Source organism: Pleurodeles waltl, chromosome 6 (assembly GCF_031143425.1).
Source record: "Pleurodeles waltl isolate 20211129_DDA chromosome 6, aPleWal1.hap1.20221129, whole genome shotgun sequence".
In the NCBI taxonomy this organism is placed as follows: Eukaryota; Metazoa; Chordata; class Amphibia; order Caudata; family Salamandridae; genus Pleurodeles; species Pleurodeles waltl.
Genome location: NC_090445.1, coordinates 729,494,658 through 729,513,831, shown reverse-complemented (window position 1 = coordinate 729,513,831; position 19,174 = coordinate 729,494,658). Strand labels below are relative to the sequence as shown.

Genomic DNA, 19,174 nt, shown 5'->3' with positions numbered 1-19,174 from the left:
TACCTAGACTAACGTGCTGAGAAACGTGGCAGCTCAATAAGCTTATCTGCTCTGGGGTTGGAGTGGACGTCAGTCTTCGTGGCGGCGTTGAGTCCACGGTAGTCCATACAGAACTTGAGTTTTGGGGTGGCACCGGGGACAGCAGCCTTGGGACCAAGATCACTGGGCTAGCCCAAGGACTGCTGAAGAACTCAACAACCCCTTATGCCAACATCTTAGAAATCTCATCCTTAATGCTAGCCTTGACCTTGTCAATCACCCTGTAAATCTTGTGTTTTACAGGTGGACTGTCCCCACTGTCCACATCATGTGTACACAGATGAATGACCTCTGGGGTCAAGGAAAACAAGGAGGCAAACTGTCTCAACAACCTGCGACAGTCCCTCTGTTGCTCTGGGGACAGGGTGGGGAGAGGTTCACACCCTCCACCGTCCCATCTTTCTCCTGAACAGACAGGAGGTCAGGAAGTGGCTCGCTATCCTCTTCCACCCAATCACTGGTTGCCAAGACCATTGTTAGCTCAGACCTCTCAAAGTGAGGTTTGAGGCGGTTCACATGCAGGACCCTTAAAGGGTTCCTAGGAGTCTGCAAGTTCACCAGACAGGTGACATCACTCTTGCGCTCCTCCACCTCAAAAGGCCCAGTATACTTATCCTGGAGAGCACGAGGCTCCAATGGGGCCATGGCGCACACTTTCTGGCCAGGCTGAAACACAACCAGAGTGGCATTATGGTCATAACAGCATTTCATGTCCTCCTGGCTTGCTTCTAGGTTCTCCTGAAGTGGGCTGGCTGGATTCTAAAGGCCAGCATGTGACTAAACACATCCTGGGGGGCTTACTGGAGGTCTTCCACAAACCCTCCTTCACCAGACTCAGAGGTCCCCCACAGGGTGGCCATACAACAGTTCAAAGGGGCTATAACCAAGTCCCTTCTGAGATACCTCCCTGTAAGCAAACAAAAGGCATGGCAAGAAGACGTCCCACTTACGCCTCAGGGGTTCTGACAGACCCATAATCATGCCCTTCAGGATCCAGTTGAATCTCTCAACCAAACCACTTCCTTGGGGGCGGTAAGGAGTGGTGAACTTGTTGGTCACCCCACACTCCTTCCACAGAGACTTCAGATAAGTAGATATGAAGTTGGTACCCCTATCTGATACCACCTCCTTGGGGAGCCCCATGTGGGTAAAAATCCACATCAATGCCAGGCCCACCTCAGGGGTTGTCAATGATCTCAGAGGGATGGCTTCTGGGTACCGGGTGGCATGGTCAATCAAGACCAGGATAAACTTGCTGCCCATGGCGGTCTTGTTATCCAAAGGCCCCACAGTGTCAATCCCCACCAGCTCAAAGGGTGTGCTGACCACAAGAAAAGGTTGGAGGGGAGCCTTCCATTTACCCTTACTCTTGTCACTTTGCCTGAAAAGTTTGACAAGACCTGCAATACGCATCAGAGTGCCTGCGCATTTGGGGGCCAGTAAAAGTGGGTGACAGTCTTTCAAAAGTTTTGTCCTGCCTGAAATGTCCTGCTAAAGGCACACCATGAGTCAAACCCAGAAGAAAGGCTCAGAAGCACTGGGGTACCACCAGCACACGTGCTGCCCCAGGCTCAGCAACCTTAGGCTCACTATACAAGAGGCCATCCTCCCAATAGATGCAGCGTGATTAAGAATCCTTGCCAGATGCCTGGTCCACAGCCTGCTGCTGCAGACCCTCCAGAGTAGGGTATGTCTTCTGTGCCTCACAGAATTCCTCCCTGGTGGGTCCCCCTTCCTGCTGCCAATTGGTCAGCTCGGGCATCTCCCCACGTTTAGCCACTTGTTCTCTGTACGCTCTGGGGCGTCTCCCTCAGGTTCAACCTCCTCCCGGACTGCGGGACCTTCTGGGGTGGGTTTCCCGCACCCTTTGCCTTTTCTCTTTTTGGCAGGCCCTTGGGCCACTCTTTCAGGCTCCAGGGCCTCCCGATCCCCCTGACGGGCTGCCATAGACTGGGTGGTCACACATCCCCACCCAGGCAGACCCAACATCTCCAAGTGTGACCTGTGTTCCACCTCACTCCAAGGGGAATCCTCCAGGTTGTTGCCTAGCAGCAAATCTACAGGCATGGTTGGACTCACAGATACTCCTAAGTAACCTGAGACACCCCCCCACCCCCAACTCAAAGGGAACCTGCATCACTTTACACAGGCGCTCTGAGTTGTCTACTGTAACTACTTGGTGAAGTACATGGGGAACTACCTGCTCTTCAGGCAGGAGTTGACATCTCACAGTAGTCACATTGACTCCTGTGTCTCTCAGAGCCTCCACCCTCTGTTCATCTCACTGTCCCCTAGTAAGAGAAGGGTCATCTCAGCTGGCTCCACCCTTCTCCTGGAAGGAACTCCTCCCTAAATGCTACACTGGCCAAACCCTGTGGCTGAGCACCAGTGGGCGTCTGTGTCCATTTAGGACATTTGGGGTCTCCCCTTATGTGACCCACGTGATCCCATGCATAGCACTTGCAGGGACCTTTCTCTGCAGGTTTCCCTGTACAGACCCATGGTTTCTTCTCACTGGGGGGAGGGGGGGTTGGGAATCCTTATTCTGGGAAGTAGGTTGGAGCCCGTTAGAGAACTCCCCCTGTTGGCTCTTACCCCCCCAATTCTTCTGATGGGGACCCTGCCCACCCTTGGCAGAGTCACCCCATACCTCTTTTGTACCCTGGTGTTCTCCCACCGATCCGCTTCCTAGGCAAGCTTCCTTGAGTCAGTCAGCTTGCTGTCAATTAGGTGCTGGCGTAGCTTTGGAAAACAAAGACTATGTAAGTGCTTCCAAGCAATCAAATTGTACATCCCCTCATTATCTGTTCCCTTACAGCCCTTCACCCAACCATCCAGTGCCCTACAAAAAGAGTCAACACATTCTAACCAGGTTTGAGAATCACCCTTTTTCTAAACCTAAACTTCTCTGTGTACTGCTGAGGAGTGAGACCATACCTAGTGAGTAGGCCATCCTTCATGGTAGAGTAGGTTGAGTCCCTGAGGATCCCCCAGGGCTGTCAAGGTCTCCTTCCCGTCTACCACAAAGTGCTTCCACAGATCTGCCCCCAGTGTACCTCAGGGACCAAGTTCATGTGAAGAGCTGACTCATATCCCTTACACCACAGATGTATGTCATCCTCCCACTTGGAATCTTTTACCAGGTCTTTAGGGATGTGCACTCTTTTTCAGCCTGTGCTGCAGTACCTCAGCCACTATCTGTGCTGGACCTGCCCTTCAGATCCAGCTCCTTTAAACTCAGTTCATGAGCAAAGATCATTTTCTTTTTCTCCATGGCAAGTCTGTCCCTTTCCTGCTCCCTTTTGATCCTAGCCAGCTGCAGCCCCCTCTCATGCTTGAGTCTGAGCTTCTCCATCTCCAATTGGTGCCTTCTGATTTCCCACCTGTCCTCTTGCACTTTAGGTCTGGTCAGCAGTGCCAAAGCACCCAGAGTACCAAAAACCAGCAAAAACATAGTCCAGCACACAGTCACAACATAGGAAGCAGAGGCAAAAAGAAAGAGGAGACTATGCCAAGGATGCCAGGTCTAACACACAGCTGCTGTTTTTCTCTTCTTACCATCATAAAGCACACATTCTGAATTTACAGAATTTTACTCTTCACCCCTTTGTCCATTAAAATCACCTATCTTCCAGAAGTCAGTCACCATCATATGTCTTGTGAGGTTCACTAATCTAGTCCTGTTTTAGCACTGCATTCAGCAACGTAAAATAAAATAATACTTAGGTCCACCAAAGAGGGTGAAAAGGGAGCTATAGTGCTGTTCCCATGGGGTAATCACTTATACGGTGCCAACAGTCATTTAAATAGAAAGACCTAATAGCTCTCAGGCAGGTGATTGCAGTAAGGAAGGGAGAATGCAGAGAAAAAGTGTCTAACTATGACACCAAAAGAGACCCAGGCTTCAGGAATGACTTGAAGGTTAGGCAAAGATGCAGTACATCTCAGGCACAAAGAGGTCTCTGTAAAACCAGTTAGTAATATTATCAGGCTGTAAGCTAATGATAAGAGTTCACAGACACAGTATCTGGCTGTCTTCCATTGACGCCTGTTACTCTTCCCATAAGTTTACATATGACATATATAACATGCACCACCAGGAGCAAAGGAAATATCTAGCTTCAACTTTCTAGTCCAACTGACAGCGCTAAGCAACTTTTATAGAACACTCACATACAAAACCCATAGTGCATCATTCATTCAAACAGAGACAAAGAATACTGATGAACCAAAGGGAGACAACACTTCTACCCTCTTATATAATAAAGTAGAGCGTCTGACCAATCTAACAAGAACCGTTTCACATTGCACAACCCACAACTCACACACTGAAGACATCAGTATAAATCACACCATCAACCCTAATGCAGTCTCATGCCCCACATCCTTTCAGGAAAAATTGAATCTTCACTCAAGCGTGTGATATACAAAATAACCACAACACGCCTGTGATGGCCCTCATTAACATACAGCTGCAGATGATTAGCACCTACCATAGTCTACACCATTACAAAGTAATGGCCCCCACCAAAGCTTGGTACCAAACAAACAGGTCACCCACAGAGTCACATAACTTAAGAGCATCTATGAAGTTCACACTTACACCTAGCTCTATGGTTAGCTTTTAATTCAGCAGCCACAACTGTGCAGGTCCATAAACTGTACAAGCACCCCGTACATCCGCTGAAGATCTGAAAAAGATGTGCTTACTACTACAAATGTTAGGCCAGCCTAGGAATATAACTTTCAGAACAACTATATATGTTCTTAGGCCTCTCTGACAAGTCCATTTCTAGGCACAACAAAAGCCCAACAAAGGTCATTACCAGAACAAATTAACAGACTTATTTAGTCCTTCCCACTCCACCAGGCTGACGGAGGTTATGAACTCCGCCCCCTTCTGAATGAACATCTGTCGTATTTAAGAGCCAAGTCTGCCTGGCCGGCATTTCTTCTGTGAAGGGAGTTTTCACCATATAGGCTTGCTTCACAGCAGTGAGGTTTATCAAGTAGGTGCATGTTTAAAGCAGACGCTCAGCAAACTATTTTTGTCTCAAGAAAACAAAGCAGAGTTTGCTTTTTCTTCAACGACACGTTAACGGCCCAGATGCGCCAGGAGTTTTTTTCCTGCACATGTGGGTCATATAACATTTTCTCTACACTTTTCTACCATACAGTACATGGCAGACAACGGCATTTAAAATGAGTGACAGTCGTCCCACCCTCAAAGGGGTGGGGCGACCATCACTGTGACCCAGCGGTCCTGTGGTGGCGGGACCACTTCATCAGGGGTTATGACTGGAGGAGCGAGCTATAGCTCTGCCGACAGTAACCCACCAGTTCCCCCATCTCTAAACAGAGAGGGGGAACGGCAAATATGGAAGGTCCGCTGGTTTATGGCGTTTCTCTCACTACATCAAACCCTAAATAAGGCAGCAAGTCTGCTCCCACCAAAAGTGGGATAGTCACATGCTGCAGCTAACATGAATCAGACACAAGTCTTGCTTCATTTACTAGCACACCAGCTGTCACAAGTACTTATGCTGCTCACTCCAACTGAGCTCCTATCCTGTGGTCTCTATCATGCTCACTTGACATCAGCCCGGCATCACACAACTAGTACCAGAATTGATGTAATCAAGAGGATTGAGAGATCCTTCCTTGTATCCTGCAGCTTCCTCTTTCATGCTTAGATGCATATGTATACTCCAATGACAGAACCAGTAATTTACTGCCCTCCTCTTTTGTTGTTTCTTCAGCTTTTTACTTCCAAGAGTACCCGATGGTGACAGGTACAGGTGGGCATCTTGGACTCAAACAGACCAATGTATCCTATTGCCAGTATAATGTTCTTAAGCTGAATGCTAATGATTGAGCTCACACATAGCTTGGTATCCACAGTTTTAATTGTCCACCACTTAATCTTGGCAAAAGGTTGTATGCAACATCTACCAGACTCCACCTTGCAGCGCACTGCACAATATAGCAGATATACCATGGACACCCAAGGTTTATAGATTATATAAGACAGAACAAATCACAATACACAAACCTGCCTCTCTACAAAGAAGGATGAAGTGGGCAGAGTGTGAAGATCACTAGGATGGACTGGATGCAGCCAAACATATAGCATGGTCATTGCATTTGCCCCAAGCCTTGAACAGCTGGATTCTACTTCTCAAAGACAATTCAGGCTCGTGCATAAACAAAAGTACAGAGTAAGACATGCGACAGATCTACCTCACACATGTTTGGTCGATGATGGGAGGTGGTTGCGAGTAGGCAATTTTTCTCCAAAATGAGGATCACTTTAAGCTGAGTAACCTGCTGCACTTAAAGGTTTTGTTGATTTGTCTACTGGGTCACTTTTACTTTAATTAGGTATATAAAACAGGAACAATTACCTTTGTTGTGTATTCATTACTCTTAGTCTTTTGCTCTCCTCCCTCATAATTTGTTTGGAACTGTCTGTGCCAAAAGGCAGGAACAAAAACATTCTCCATACAAACACTGTTCCCTTTAACAGCCTTCTGGAGCCCACCATCAATTAGTCAATTTGAGTAAGCACCTTGCGGATGACCAGTGGTGCCTTCAACCAATGCATTCACTTCATAAATGTTTTTTCCAGCATGCAAGATTTATAACGGAGAATTAAAGGAAATAGTGCTGGAATCACCAGTAAAGAAAATATACTTACCTTTAACACTCCACGACTCAGAGTTCCTTGAGAATAACATTTTGAAAATTAGGAACACTTTTGCTGGGGAGCCCTTACACCAAGTACTTCATTAAACCCCTGAGTACCAAAGCCCAGATAACCCAAAAAATGTGAGTAGTGTTTCCCACAGTTCTATTTTCAAGAACTTACAGTAGATTCTGCATTCAAGGCCATGCTTAGACCAAACCATCAGTTCATCTACAGACCCTTGACCGGCTTACATGATGAAGATAATGGCTCCCATTTATAGTAATGGAATCACAGCACCTTATGAAACAGGGTGCTGTGTTAAAAAAAAATGTGAAACTCTTCAAGACTAAAACCTCATCGGAAGAAACTCACCCCGGATTTCCCCAGTCTCTAAAATTTCCATCTAATGTCACTGCTTCCCTTTGTAGCAAAAGTAATGGAGAATCTTCTTTTCCAGCAGTTGTAGGAATTTCAGGAGGTAAACAACCTGCTACATCCGCTGTATGATGACTTTAGAAAAAAGCCATAGTACCGAGCTTATGGTCTTGTCAGTGTTGGATATTTATATCTCAAAATGGACAAAGGAAAGTTAGCAGCCCTAGTTTTGCTGGGCTTGTGGGCTGCTTTTAATACCATTAATCATTATTCTCTCCAAGCTCGATTAAAGGCCATTGGCTGTGACTATTTGTTTGTGTGATCAGATTGTGACTGACCGGGACCAGGCAGTAGCCATTCCGCACTTCATCTCCAATCTCAATGCCTACAGTTTACAGGTCCCACAGAGGTGTATTTTATCCCGCTTCTCTTTAACATCAATATGCCGCCTCTGGCTGGCCTCCGGAGAGAAGAGGGGGTGTCATTTTATATTTATGAAGATGATACCCAGCTCATTTTCAATATGATCCCTGAGCGCAGACAATTTCATGTGTATGATGGGAACAGAGGAAAGTGAAATTCGTGAAAGCAGTCGGACCAGCAAATCTCGCTTTGTTCCTTTGATGCCCGAAAGAAATCCACAGAAATGTCTTATAATAAACTTTGGATTATCAATTTGATAATAAACGGATATGAAATAACAAATAAAAGATGTTTAGTGACTGATATTGGTGTTTTCATAGCTCCCTACAAACCTGTTTTCAATCAGTTTCAAACATTGGCCAGGGTGTACACCTGTCTCGTAGATTTGAGCATATGCAGGGCCATACTTATCTCTGCACGTTTTGACTTCTGACATTGAAGATAAGGCTCAGCTGCACTGAAGTTTAGGATTATATCTTTTCCTAAATACTGAATTTTGAAAAGCATACCACAGTGGATATGACTGTCTGGTGACTGTACATTCATATATAAAAATTGTGATTACTGGCTTAGGCTTAGAGACTGTGGTTTGTGATTGTCTTTCATTATGGCGAGTCATGTTAAAAATCGAGAGGGACTGGCAGACAGCTTTATTAAGAATACAACTAATCGGAAGAAAGAAGAGAAAGGCCTACCACCCGAGAAATCTATTTTTGAAACTTCAAAGGCCGATGAAGAAGGGGATCCAAAAAAGGTGGGATTTGGTCACACTTAGGCGCTATCTAGATGCGGATAGGATTCCTGAGAAGCCTGCATATAATAGCTTACCTACAATTGAGGACCAAGAACCTATACAAACAGAGAAGCGGGAAGAGAAGCTGATCTAGACATCACAGGACTTGATGCTTATGTTGATAAAGCAAGCTGAGAATAAAACAGAAAGCCTCAAGCAAGAGATTGAGGCCATTAAATTAGAAATCTCAAATCTGAAACTTGAGGAGGGCACACATAAGATGATTTTGGAACTGTAGAAGGCTGCCTCTCTATATAGTGTACGAAAATGACGTGCATTGTGCAGAGAGTCCAAGTAACATCTTGATATTCAGAGGTAAAGAGCAAACCACCTAATGCTCTGTTTTCGTGGTAGTGTGGGTGAGCAGTTAGGCTTATCTTGGAGATGTGCTAAGCATCTGTTGTACTCACAGTATCAATAAATGTGGACACACACTCACAAGAGTAACTCAAGACCAATTTACAAAAATACTTCCGCGTTTTATAACATTAAGACCTAGATCATCAATATATGACAAGTACTTTTTTAGTTATGATTTTTCAAATTTAGAAAATGTTCACTTATTGTGCATACTTGCACACCATAGGAATGAATGAGAAAATATTTAAAATTGCATATAAAATCAGGCAATGTTTTCACAAGTGTCACCTTCTGTTTTTAGGTCGAGGTCGTCAAGATGTCCTGTGGGCCAGCCAGAGAGGTTTGGGTGGGTCCTGGTTCAAACGGGAGCGGCGGCTGAAAGTCTTGGACCTGGTGCACAATGGAGAAGGGGACCACTTGGAAACAAACTGCATAGGTGGCCTTAAAGGTAATCCCTGTGGAACCCCTTGGGGGGTGGAGGTCGCAAGGGGTTAAGGACACCTGGAGCACAATTGGTTTGTCGATGCAGACATTGAGCATTGCAAGAGTGCTCATGCACCCTGCGGGTGGCAGCATTGTTACCTGCTCGATTATGAGCCGGCGACAATGCTGCTGCCAACTCGTAATGGGCCCGGCAGGGAGGTATGGCACAACCTTCCTAACCTCCCAGTCGGAGGTTCGGCAGATGGATCATCGGGCCCTAAGTGAGTGAGTGTGTGAGCAACTGTGCGGGTGAGTGAGTGGGTGTACAGGTAGTTTCTATGGGTGACTTATTGCCTGTGTGGCTATGTCTGTATGACTGGGTGTCTGTGTAGCTGTACTGCTGAATACGTGGGTGTATGAGAGAATGGGTGAGCGGCTCAGTTATTACTGTGTACGAGAATAAGTGAAGATTGTATTAGCTGTGTAGGTGGCTGTGTAGCTGTGCGAATGGCTTTATGGTTGTATAAGTCGGCGTGTAAGTAATTGCATGTCAAAGTGAGTGGTTGTGTGACTGGCCATATGAGTAAGCAAATTGGTGCGCGAGTGCATTTTACAATGAGTGAGTGTTTTTGTGGGTAGTTGTATGGGTCTGTGAATGGCAATGTGGGTAGTTGTGTGAGGGTGCGAGAGGGTGTATGAGAGGTTTGTATGGGCATGTGAGTGGGGTGTCTCTTTAGGTGGATGATGTCATCAGTGATGGTATCAACGGTTATTTGAGGTGTCATCAGTGATGTCAAGGACAATGTCATGAGTGATGTAATATGTGAGGTCTTAAGCAGTGCATTGCGGGGGCGTAAGTTATAGTTAGCTCAGGTAACAGTAACTGCTGAATTTCTATGGCTTTGTACGAGCAAAATGTGAGCCTAACTATAATGCCCCTGTCACCTTTAGTTTTTTCAGTGAATTTTTAAGGTTTTTAAAAAATTATATTTCCTAACTATAACGCCCTGGTAACCTATGTTTTTGCCGGTGAATTTCTAAGGTTTTTTAAATTCTATTTCCTAACTACAACTTCCCTGTAACCATTGTTTTTTTAAATCTGTTTCATAACTATAACGTCCCTGTGACCTTTGTTTTTTTCAGTGAATTTCTATGTTTTTTAAAATACTATTTTGTAACTATAATACCCATGTACCATGGATTTTTTGAGTGAAATGCAATTGTATTTTGTAGCTATAATCTGTATGGTTTTAAAACAGGTGTGTTAGTGCTGGTATAGGTTGGTAAGTGAGTGTATGAGTAGGTGTATGGGTCTGTCAGTGGGTGTGTGAGAGGTTTTGTGGGCCTGTGAATGGGTGCATAAGTATCGGTGTATGTCTGTAAGTGAGTGCATGAGTCTGTGAATGGATCTGTGAGTGAGTGGATACGTGAGTCTGATTTGCAGTGTGTGTGTTGGGGCATGAGTGAGTCTGAGTGGAGGTGTGAGCATCTAAGTGGGTCTATGATTGGGCGTGTGAGTGTCTGAGTGGGTCTCTGAGTCGGTGCACAAGTCTCTAAGTGGGTCTGTGAGTGGGTGCATAAATGTCTGAGTGGAAGTGGATGAATGTCTGAGTGCATGAGTCTCTGAAAAGGTATATGGGTTAGTACCTGAGTGGGTGTGTGAGTGGGTGCGTAAGTGGATCTATGAGTGGGTGCGTGAGTGGGTCTGTGATTGGGTGCATGAGGGTGTAAGTGGGCCTGTGAGCGGGTCTGTGAGTGGTTGCGTGCATCTGAGCGGGTCTGAAAGTGGGTGTGAGACTGTCTGAATGGGTATGTAAGTTGGTGCATGAGTAGGTGTTTGAGTGAGTTCATGGGTCTCTCAATGGGTGTCTGAATTAGTGCATGAGTGTTTTACTGCCTGAGTGAGCGAGTCTGTGACTGTGTGTATGAGTGTGAAAGTGGGTGTTGTAGTATTGCTCTACTGACGTAACTTGAGGCAAGGAGTTATGAAGGGTGTTCCGTTTATCACCGTTATGTAAGTAACTGTTGTGACACTGCCCTCTATCACATGGGGCTAACCTTATAAGTACGGGGATGGCAAGGTGGGGTAAGTAGGTATTGCCTGCACAGAGTTACAATTGCATAATACCACAACACTTTTTTTAAATACAATGGTCATTTTCACAACGATGCAGTTGTCTGCGAAGACACCAGTTGTGACGACGTCAGGTATTGCGTTACGTATTTTCCGGTAATGTGGTTAATCGCGACTACAACAGATTTTTTGAAAGCATGATACATACATATAAACATATTTTCATTACTAGTGGACATAAGTAGTTTACTAATATAATGTGGAAGCTTATATTTCTGTAACTAATTTTATTATAAAACACTTTTATAAAACAATTTCCGTTTTCATAACAATGTTGGTATTCGAGATGATGTCGGCGTTCGCGACAATCATGAGACCTGAAAATAAAGTGATGTGACTGGAGGAGAGACTTTTCGTTAAAACTTCAAAAGGAAGTCCCTACGTGTTTCTTCCTTCTCGAAGATTCGACTTGATGTTAGGATCATTCTTGGAGCTATCCTGTACTTTGAAGTGCAGAACTATGTTGCATTCTTTTTTTGTCACGTTTTATAAAATAAAATAGTATCAGGGAGAAGTGAAGAGAAGGAGGAACTCCATCATGAGGCTGATGGGCAGGAGTTACCAGCTGGAGCAGAAGAAATTCCTGATGATGAACCACCATCTAAAAAACAAAGGACAGCATGGACTTTTTCATCATACCATCAGGTGAATCAAAAAGAGTGGCAAAATTTGTGAAGTGCACATTGTGCAATAAAACTGAATCGAGGGGCACTGCCAGAAAATATTCATGTGGCACAACTTCCATGCTCTACCACCTAAAAACGTATCATGAAAATCATTTAAGAAGGGCACAGAAAAAGAGAGAAGGAGAGCAACCATCCGGCTCCAGGGCTGCATCACCTGTTGATGGAGAGAGAGTGCCAGTTAAAGTGGAGAAGCAGAGGCCAGTAATGTCACTGGAGTTAAGGCAAGTTGGTAAATATTGCCGTGACTGTAACACCACCCTCACAGCCACTGAGCAGTGTGCAGATGTTATTTTGGATGCAGAAAGGCTACACACCTGTTAATTTTTGTTATCATTTCATCCAGTTTCTGCACCGTTTTTGTATTTGATGTTATTTTTATGACTCTTGTTGCCATTTTATTCAGAAAAATACATAAAGTAAAAAAAAACTAAAAAAATTAAAAACAGTTCTAGAAAAAAAGAAAAAAGAGTTCTTCTAAGAACTGCCTTTCATGGTTAAAAAAAAGATAAGCTGTATTTGTTTCTATATGCAAGAAAGGCTGCATGTATGGGTGACTAAATAAGTGCATGACTGTGTATGGGTGAGTAACTGAATGGTGTATGGGTGAGTGACTACATGAGTGTCGTATGGGTGTCTGAGTGTATGACTGGTGTATGCATGAGTAAATGAGTGTGTGGCTAGTATATGGGTGACTGAGTGTGTTCGTAGGTGTGTCTGCAGGTTAGTGAATGAGTACATAAGTTGTGTGTGAATGCATGAGTGGTGTATGAATGAGTGAGTGAATGCATGAGTGGTGTTTGTGTGATTTACTGACTGGATGAGTGGTGTATGAGTGAGTAAATGACTGCATGACTGATGTGCAGGTGACTGAATGAGTGCTTGACGGGTGTATGGGTGAGTACTTGAATGCACGAGTGGTGTATGGTTGACTGAGTGAGTGAATGAGAGCGTCTGCAGGTGAGTGAATGAGTATCAGTCATGTATGGGTAAGTGAATGTATGGGTGAGTTAGCGCCTGGGTAAGGGGTTGTATAGTTGAGTGAGAGGGTGTGTGAGAACGGCATGGGTGAGTGGGTGGGTATGGAAGTATCTGAATGAGTGAGTGATTGTGTGAGTGCTTGTATGAGTAACTGAATGGGTGAGGGAGTGGTTGTGTGAATGAATGAATGAGTGAGTCAGTGACTACGTGCTTGTAGACGTAAGAGGGTTCATGAGTTGCTGTATGGCTGAGTGACTGGTTGCATGAGTAACTGTTCAGGTAAGTGAGAGGGTGAGTGAACGGCTAAATGAGTGAGTGTGTGAGTGTTTCTATGAGTGAGTGTTTCTATGAACGAGTGAGGGTGGATAACTGGCTGCATGGCTGAGTGACTGGTTGCATTAGTAACTGTATGGGTGAGTGAGTGGGTGTGTGAATGGCTGAATGAGTGTGAGTGAGTTTGTATGAGTGAGAGGAGGTGCATGATTGGCTGTATGGCTGAGTGACTGGTTGTATGACTAGCTGTATGAGTGAGTGAGTAGGTGTGTGAATGGCTGTCTGAGTGAATGAATGAGCATCTGAGTGATTGTATGAGTGCGAGGCTTCATGAGAGAATGCGTGGGTGAGTTAGTGCCTGTGTGAGCTGTTGTTTGAGTTAGTGACAGGCTGTGAGTGGGTGTATGGGAGAGTGAGTGGTTTTGCGAGTACTTGTATGGGTGAGTGAATGGTTGTGTGAGTGCCTGTATGGGAGAGTGTGTACCTGTGTGAGTGGCTCTATTGGTCAGAGAGTGCTAGTGTGAGTGGCTTCATGGGTGGGTGAGTGGGTGTGTGAATTGCTGTATGAGTGAGTGAGAGGGTGCATGAGTGGCTGTATGGCTGAGTGACTGGTTGTATGACTAACTGCATGGGTGGGAATGTGAATGGCTATATGAGTGAATGAGTAAGTGTATGAGTGCTTGTATGAGAGAGAGGCTGCATGAGAGGATGTATGGATAGGTTAGTGCCTGTGTGAATGGCTGTTTGAGTGGGCGTATGGGAGACTGAGTGGTTGTGTGAGTACTTGCCTGGGTGAGTAAATGGTTGTGTGTGTGGTTATATGGGTGAGTGAAAGGTTGTGTGAGGTCCCGTATGGGAAAGTGAGTACCTGTGTGAGTGGCTCTATGGATGAGTGAGTGTTAGTGTGAGGTGGCTGTATGGGTAAATGAATGGTAGTGTGAGTGGCTCTAGGGGGTGAGTGGGTGGGTGTGTGAACAGCTGTATGGATGAGTGAATGGTTGTATGAGTGAGTTAGTGCATGTGTGAGTACTTGTATGAGTGAGTGAGAGGGTGGATAAGTGGCTGTATGGCTGGGTGACTGGTTGTATGACTAGCTGTATGGTTGAGTGGGAGTGTGTAAGAGCCTCTTTTGACAAGGTTAGCCACCCACCTTTTACCTGGAAATTGATGTGGTTTTAAACAATGAGTGCTCTGGGCCCCTGCTAAACAAGAACCCAGGGTTAGATCTCTTTCCCCCAAACTGTCCTATGTTTGGCACTTCAGCCCCCTTTGTAACTCGCTTGTAAATGGTACCCCTGGTACCCAGGGCATGGGTATTGAAGAAAACCCCTCAGAGCTGCAGCACCAATTGTGCCACTCTGAGAGGTCCCACACCAGTCTGATGCAGACTGCTATTGCAAGTGCATGACAAGGTGTTTCCAAAGTTGCAAACTTGACATAGCACTCACCAAGAGTGCCGTGACCACTAACACTACATACAATACAGGTAAGTCACTCTTCTGGCAGGCCTTGCAGCCCTAAGGCAGGATGCACCATAATGCATGTGAAGTCATGCATGTGCATGAGCAAATATGTACCTACTGTGTGTTTGCTAATTCTTAGACATAGTAAGTGTACAGGGAGGCCATAGCAAATACATATGCTGGAAATTACGAATTCCCCAGCTACACAATGGCCTCTTTGGGTTGTTTGCTATCCAACACCTCAGGATAATAAACCCACACTGATGCCAGTGTGGGATGTATTATAAAATGTACCCAGAGGGTACTTTAGAGGTGCCTCCTGCAAAACCTAACTGATCTCACTGGTCCTAACCAGCCTGCCACAAGAAGACATGATTTTGGACTCCTAGGGTGAGAGCCAGTGCTCTCAGGAACCAGAAAACCAAGTCTTTCCTGGGTGGAGGTGTCACACCCCCTCCCCCAGACAGGCACCCTACACCAGCGGTCAGCTTCAAAGGCTTTGCAGCCTTTGAAATCTGACCTACGCATCTACAGCTAGCAGCAGATAACCACCCGACGGTTTTGCCCCCACATTAGGTGGGGAAACTGGCAGGAAACCTAGCAAGGCTAGGAGGAGTGGCCATCCCCAGCCTGTACCACCCCTCAGGTGTGGCAGACAAGGTACCCACTCCATTTCATTTTCCTACATCTTGGATGGTAGGAAAACGGGCGATCAGGGTTAGGGATGTGACCCCCTTCCCACAGGAAGTGTAGCCACCCTATGGCAGGTGGCCTATTGGCCACTACCAGTACTCCCCCTAACGCCCCCTAGATACAGTATTTAGTGGGCATCCCTAGACTAAGACCTCAGATTCAAAGGACAGAAAGAAGATCAGGACAAAGAAGATCCAAGGCACGAGAACTAAAGCCCTGCTGCAGAAAGAAAAAGGCACCAAACCCTGCCTGCTGCTTCAAGGACTCGACAATTGCCACTGAGGTGTCACCTGGAAACCTGAAGGACTCTACAAACCCCCAGAGCACCTCCAGCCTTCTGAAAATTGCCAATAACCTCCCTTTGAGTGAAGGTATCACTTCCTGCACCCAGCAGGCAAGGAACCCGCAAAGCTTTGTAAAGTGACAAGTTACTGACCAATGACCCTGACCCAGCCAAAATCTGTACAACAGCCCTTCGGGGACAAGACCTACAACTGTGCCAAGTTTGGTGGCACTAGGACTTTCTCAGGCTGTGGCGCAGAGGTACTACCCAGGGTACTGGACCACCAACGTCAGAAACCCAGAATCAAAGTCCACTCAGGATGGCCAAAAGCCCAGAAGCAAGTACCAGTCGAGGGACTTCAGGACACCCAAAAACCCACCCCCCCAGAGTGGCTCTGCGGACCTGCAATCTACCCTCTGAGTTGCCTGCTCATAACTGCAAGGACTCCAAGACACATGACGCCTGGCTGACCTATCTGCACTGCACTCGGCCTCCCTGGCCCCTGCACCAACCAACCAGTTGTGCTCTAGGGGTCCCCAAGTCCTTGGATCGCCACACTCCACGGGGACCCAGAGGACTTAACTTTAAGTCCCTCTGTGCAGTGAGTTTCCAAGAGGCCTACTTCTTGTTTATGCACCAGCTCCAAAACCATCAGCCACTGCTCATGCAGAAATCGGGAACCGCTCGAATTTCTCCAGCTGGCCCCTAGGGCCTTCAGACAACCTCGACCTAAAAACAGAAGGTGACACTTGTGAGAGCATTGCCTAATTTTATATGCATTTTTGAAGATGTTCCCATTGATTCCTATGGTAAGTAACAAACCGAACATTCTCTAAACTTTGAAAATTCATAAGAAAAGAAGTACTAACCGTATATTGGTGATTTTGATCATACATTTTTTGTAAAAGTCTGAAGTATTTTTGTAAATTGGTCTCAAGTTATTCTTAAGTGTGTGTCCATATTTATTGAAACTGTGAGTACAACGAATGCTTAGCACATCTCCTAGATTAGCCTAACTGTTCGCTCACACTACCACAAAAATAGAGCATTAGGTGGTCTATTTTTACCTCTGGATATCAAGGTGGGGTTGCTCGGACTCTGCACAGTGCATGCATACTTCCTGCACTACATAGAAGGCCAGCCTCTGACAGTGTGTGAATGGCTGTATGAGTGAATAAGTGAGTGCTTGTATGAGTGAATAAGTGGCTGCATGAGAGGATGTATAGGCGAGAAAGTGGCTGCATGAGAGGATGTCTGGGAGAGTTAGTGCCTGTGTGAGTGGCTGTTTGGGTGAGTGACTGGCTGTGTGAGTGAGTATATGGGAGAATGAGTAGTTGTGTGAGCAGCTGTATGGATGAGTGAATGGCTGTGTGAGCGGTAGTATGGGAGAGTGAATGGTTCTGTGAGTGCATGTATGGTACAGTGAGTGCCTGTGTGACTGGCTCTATGGGTGTGTGAGTGACTCTATGGGTGAATGAGTGCCAGTCTGAGTAGCTGTGTGTGTGATTTAGTGGCTGTGTAAGTGGTTGTATAGATTAGTCAGAAGTAACTGTACGGGTGAAAGTTGGTGTTACGGTGAGTATATATGTGAGTGAGTGTCTGAGGGACTGTATCAGTGACTGAGAGGATGTGTGAGTGGATTAAGAGTGAGTGTATGGGTGAGTCAGTAGCTCTTTCAGTGAATGAGTGGGGTGTAATTAATGTATGAGTGAAAGAGTAGGCGAGTGCCTCGATCAGTGAGTGATTGTTTCTCTGAGAAGCTGCATGGGTAAGGGATTGGTTGCGTGAATGTCTGCATAAACAAGTGCTTGAATGATTGAGTAAATTGTTGATTGACTACCTGAAAATCGTTTGTATTACACTGAAAACTTAAGTAGGAAATAGACAGAAGAAACAAATGGAAAGGTATGGCAAGAGCAGTTAATATTTATAAACACTCTTCATGGATATCTCTAAGCAATACGACTGTGATTCAAGAAGCATCTTGAGACATATAACATCGTTCACCTTCAGCCGCTATTGAAAAAGAAAAAGATGATGGCACGTAAGTATTTAATATTCAAAGTTACACAAACATAAGAATAGTTATTGCTTCACTGTAAGACTGTATTACAATGTAGCAAAAATATTGTTTTCACTTTTTTACTGTACTCAGCTTTTATACGTCTTCATTGTAAACCATGGTTTGTATAAAGCATCACCTCTGAACAGTGGAGGAAAAGCAATCAATGGATTGTTTAAAAAAAAAAAAAAAAATGCACAGGAGATCACTACAAATAAGTGATACTACGCGTTGTATTCACTACAATTCAATAATTAATGGTTTTCTCTAGAGTTACTATAGTAATCTAAGCAAGCATTATATGATTATATCTGGTACAATATCAGAAATAAATGTAAAGTACTCTTGAATTTTACAGATCCTTTTGAAAACATCATTCCTGGTAGGCCAAATGATGTTTAAACTGCTGATGATCCATGTAAACAAAATCAAATGCAGTAGTTTTGGCCCCACCATTAGGACTTAGAAGTTTGGTTGGAGATACAAAAAGAGACAATTTTTTTGTTTTGAAGGCATTTTTTGGTTTCAGCTTAAGGCTGCTGTAATTGGAGTATATTCATTCAGTTTCAAACTTTAATTACAGAGTACTGAATTGAGTTGTTATATTAACTTCTTTCTGGAGCATTAAAAGGACTTCGGTTGAAGAAAGAAAAGATATAAGTTCGGTATTCTGAATGGAAGTTTTGGTTTGTATTTTAGGTTGATGTCATTGCATTCTGTCCATCCAGTTTTGCTACCCAAATAGACAGTGTTGTTTCCAGAGGTTGTATTAACTCCTTCTTGAAAGATAGTAGCCAGAAAGTGATATTTGTTCAGCTTTGAAGTTTGCAATTTGAGTTTTCAATTTGCAACCATCCGCTCTGTATCGTTGGAACATTACTATAGGGTATTTTCCAGTTCTAAGTCTCCAAGGATGACCATGATAAATTCTTATGGTCTTGTTGAGAGTAAACATTATTGATCCGCCACATGTATCCAAAAGATGTCGGATCCCTGAAGCAAAATGCATTACACTTCTATCAGTCATTGAACTTTACAGCAAATTATATAGTGAATAAGACATTCCCTTATCAGATTTTTGTTCAATTTTGGTTTACTACATGTAGCAAATGGAAAAGTACACTGAGAACAACATTCGCATTGCAGTTGACAACTGAATTGCTTTCCAACTGGTAACCTACAATTTCTCTGTCATTTTCTAATTTTCTCTTCTTAGCACAGTCTGTGGTCCTTCTGTGCTTTCTTTTCTTGAGGGTCTATAGTCTGTTTTGTAATCTTCCGCTTCGGCCAGATTTTCTGTTTCTCATAAATAGGATACTGGTCTAAATGAAAAGCATATTGACTTCTGAACCGATTGTACTCTCTTACACTGCTTCTATCAGCACTAACTTTCTACTCATCAAAGTCAATCAAAAACAAGCCAGACAATGTTCTAATTCCCGACAATGCTACATATGACATTCCTTCTTTGAATACGGAACTTCCAACATTAACAAAAGCT

At 44.7% G+C, this 19,174-nt stretch overlaps 1 protein-coding gene across 2 annotated transcripts in view; it reads right to left on the bottom strand.

Annotated features, from left to right (window-relative positions):
- Nucleotides 1-19,174, bottom strand: part of FAM204A (family with sequence similarity 204 member A) — a 313,312-nt gene that overhangs the window by 184,407 nt on the left and 109,731 nt on the right. The window contains exon 5 of one of the 2 annotated variants that reach the window (XM_069239249.1): nt 11,608-11,836. The exons of the other annotated variant lie outside the window; for it this stretch is intronic. Coding sequence (XP_069095350.1) covers nt 11,669-11,836 — 168 coding nt within the window. The 3' untranslated portion in view covers nt 11,608-11,668. Of the gene's footprint in view, nt 1-11,607; nt 11,837-19,174 lie in introns of those variants that run through there. 2 annotated transcript variants of the gene reach the window in all.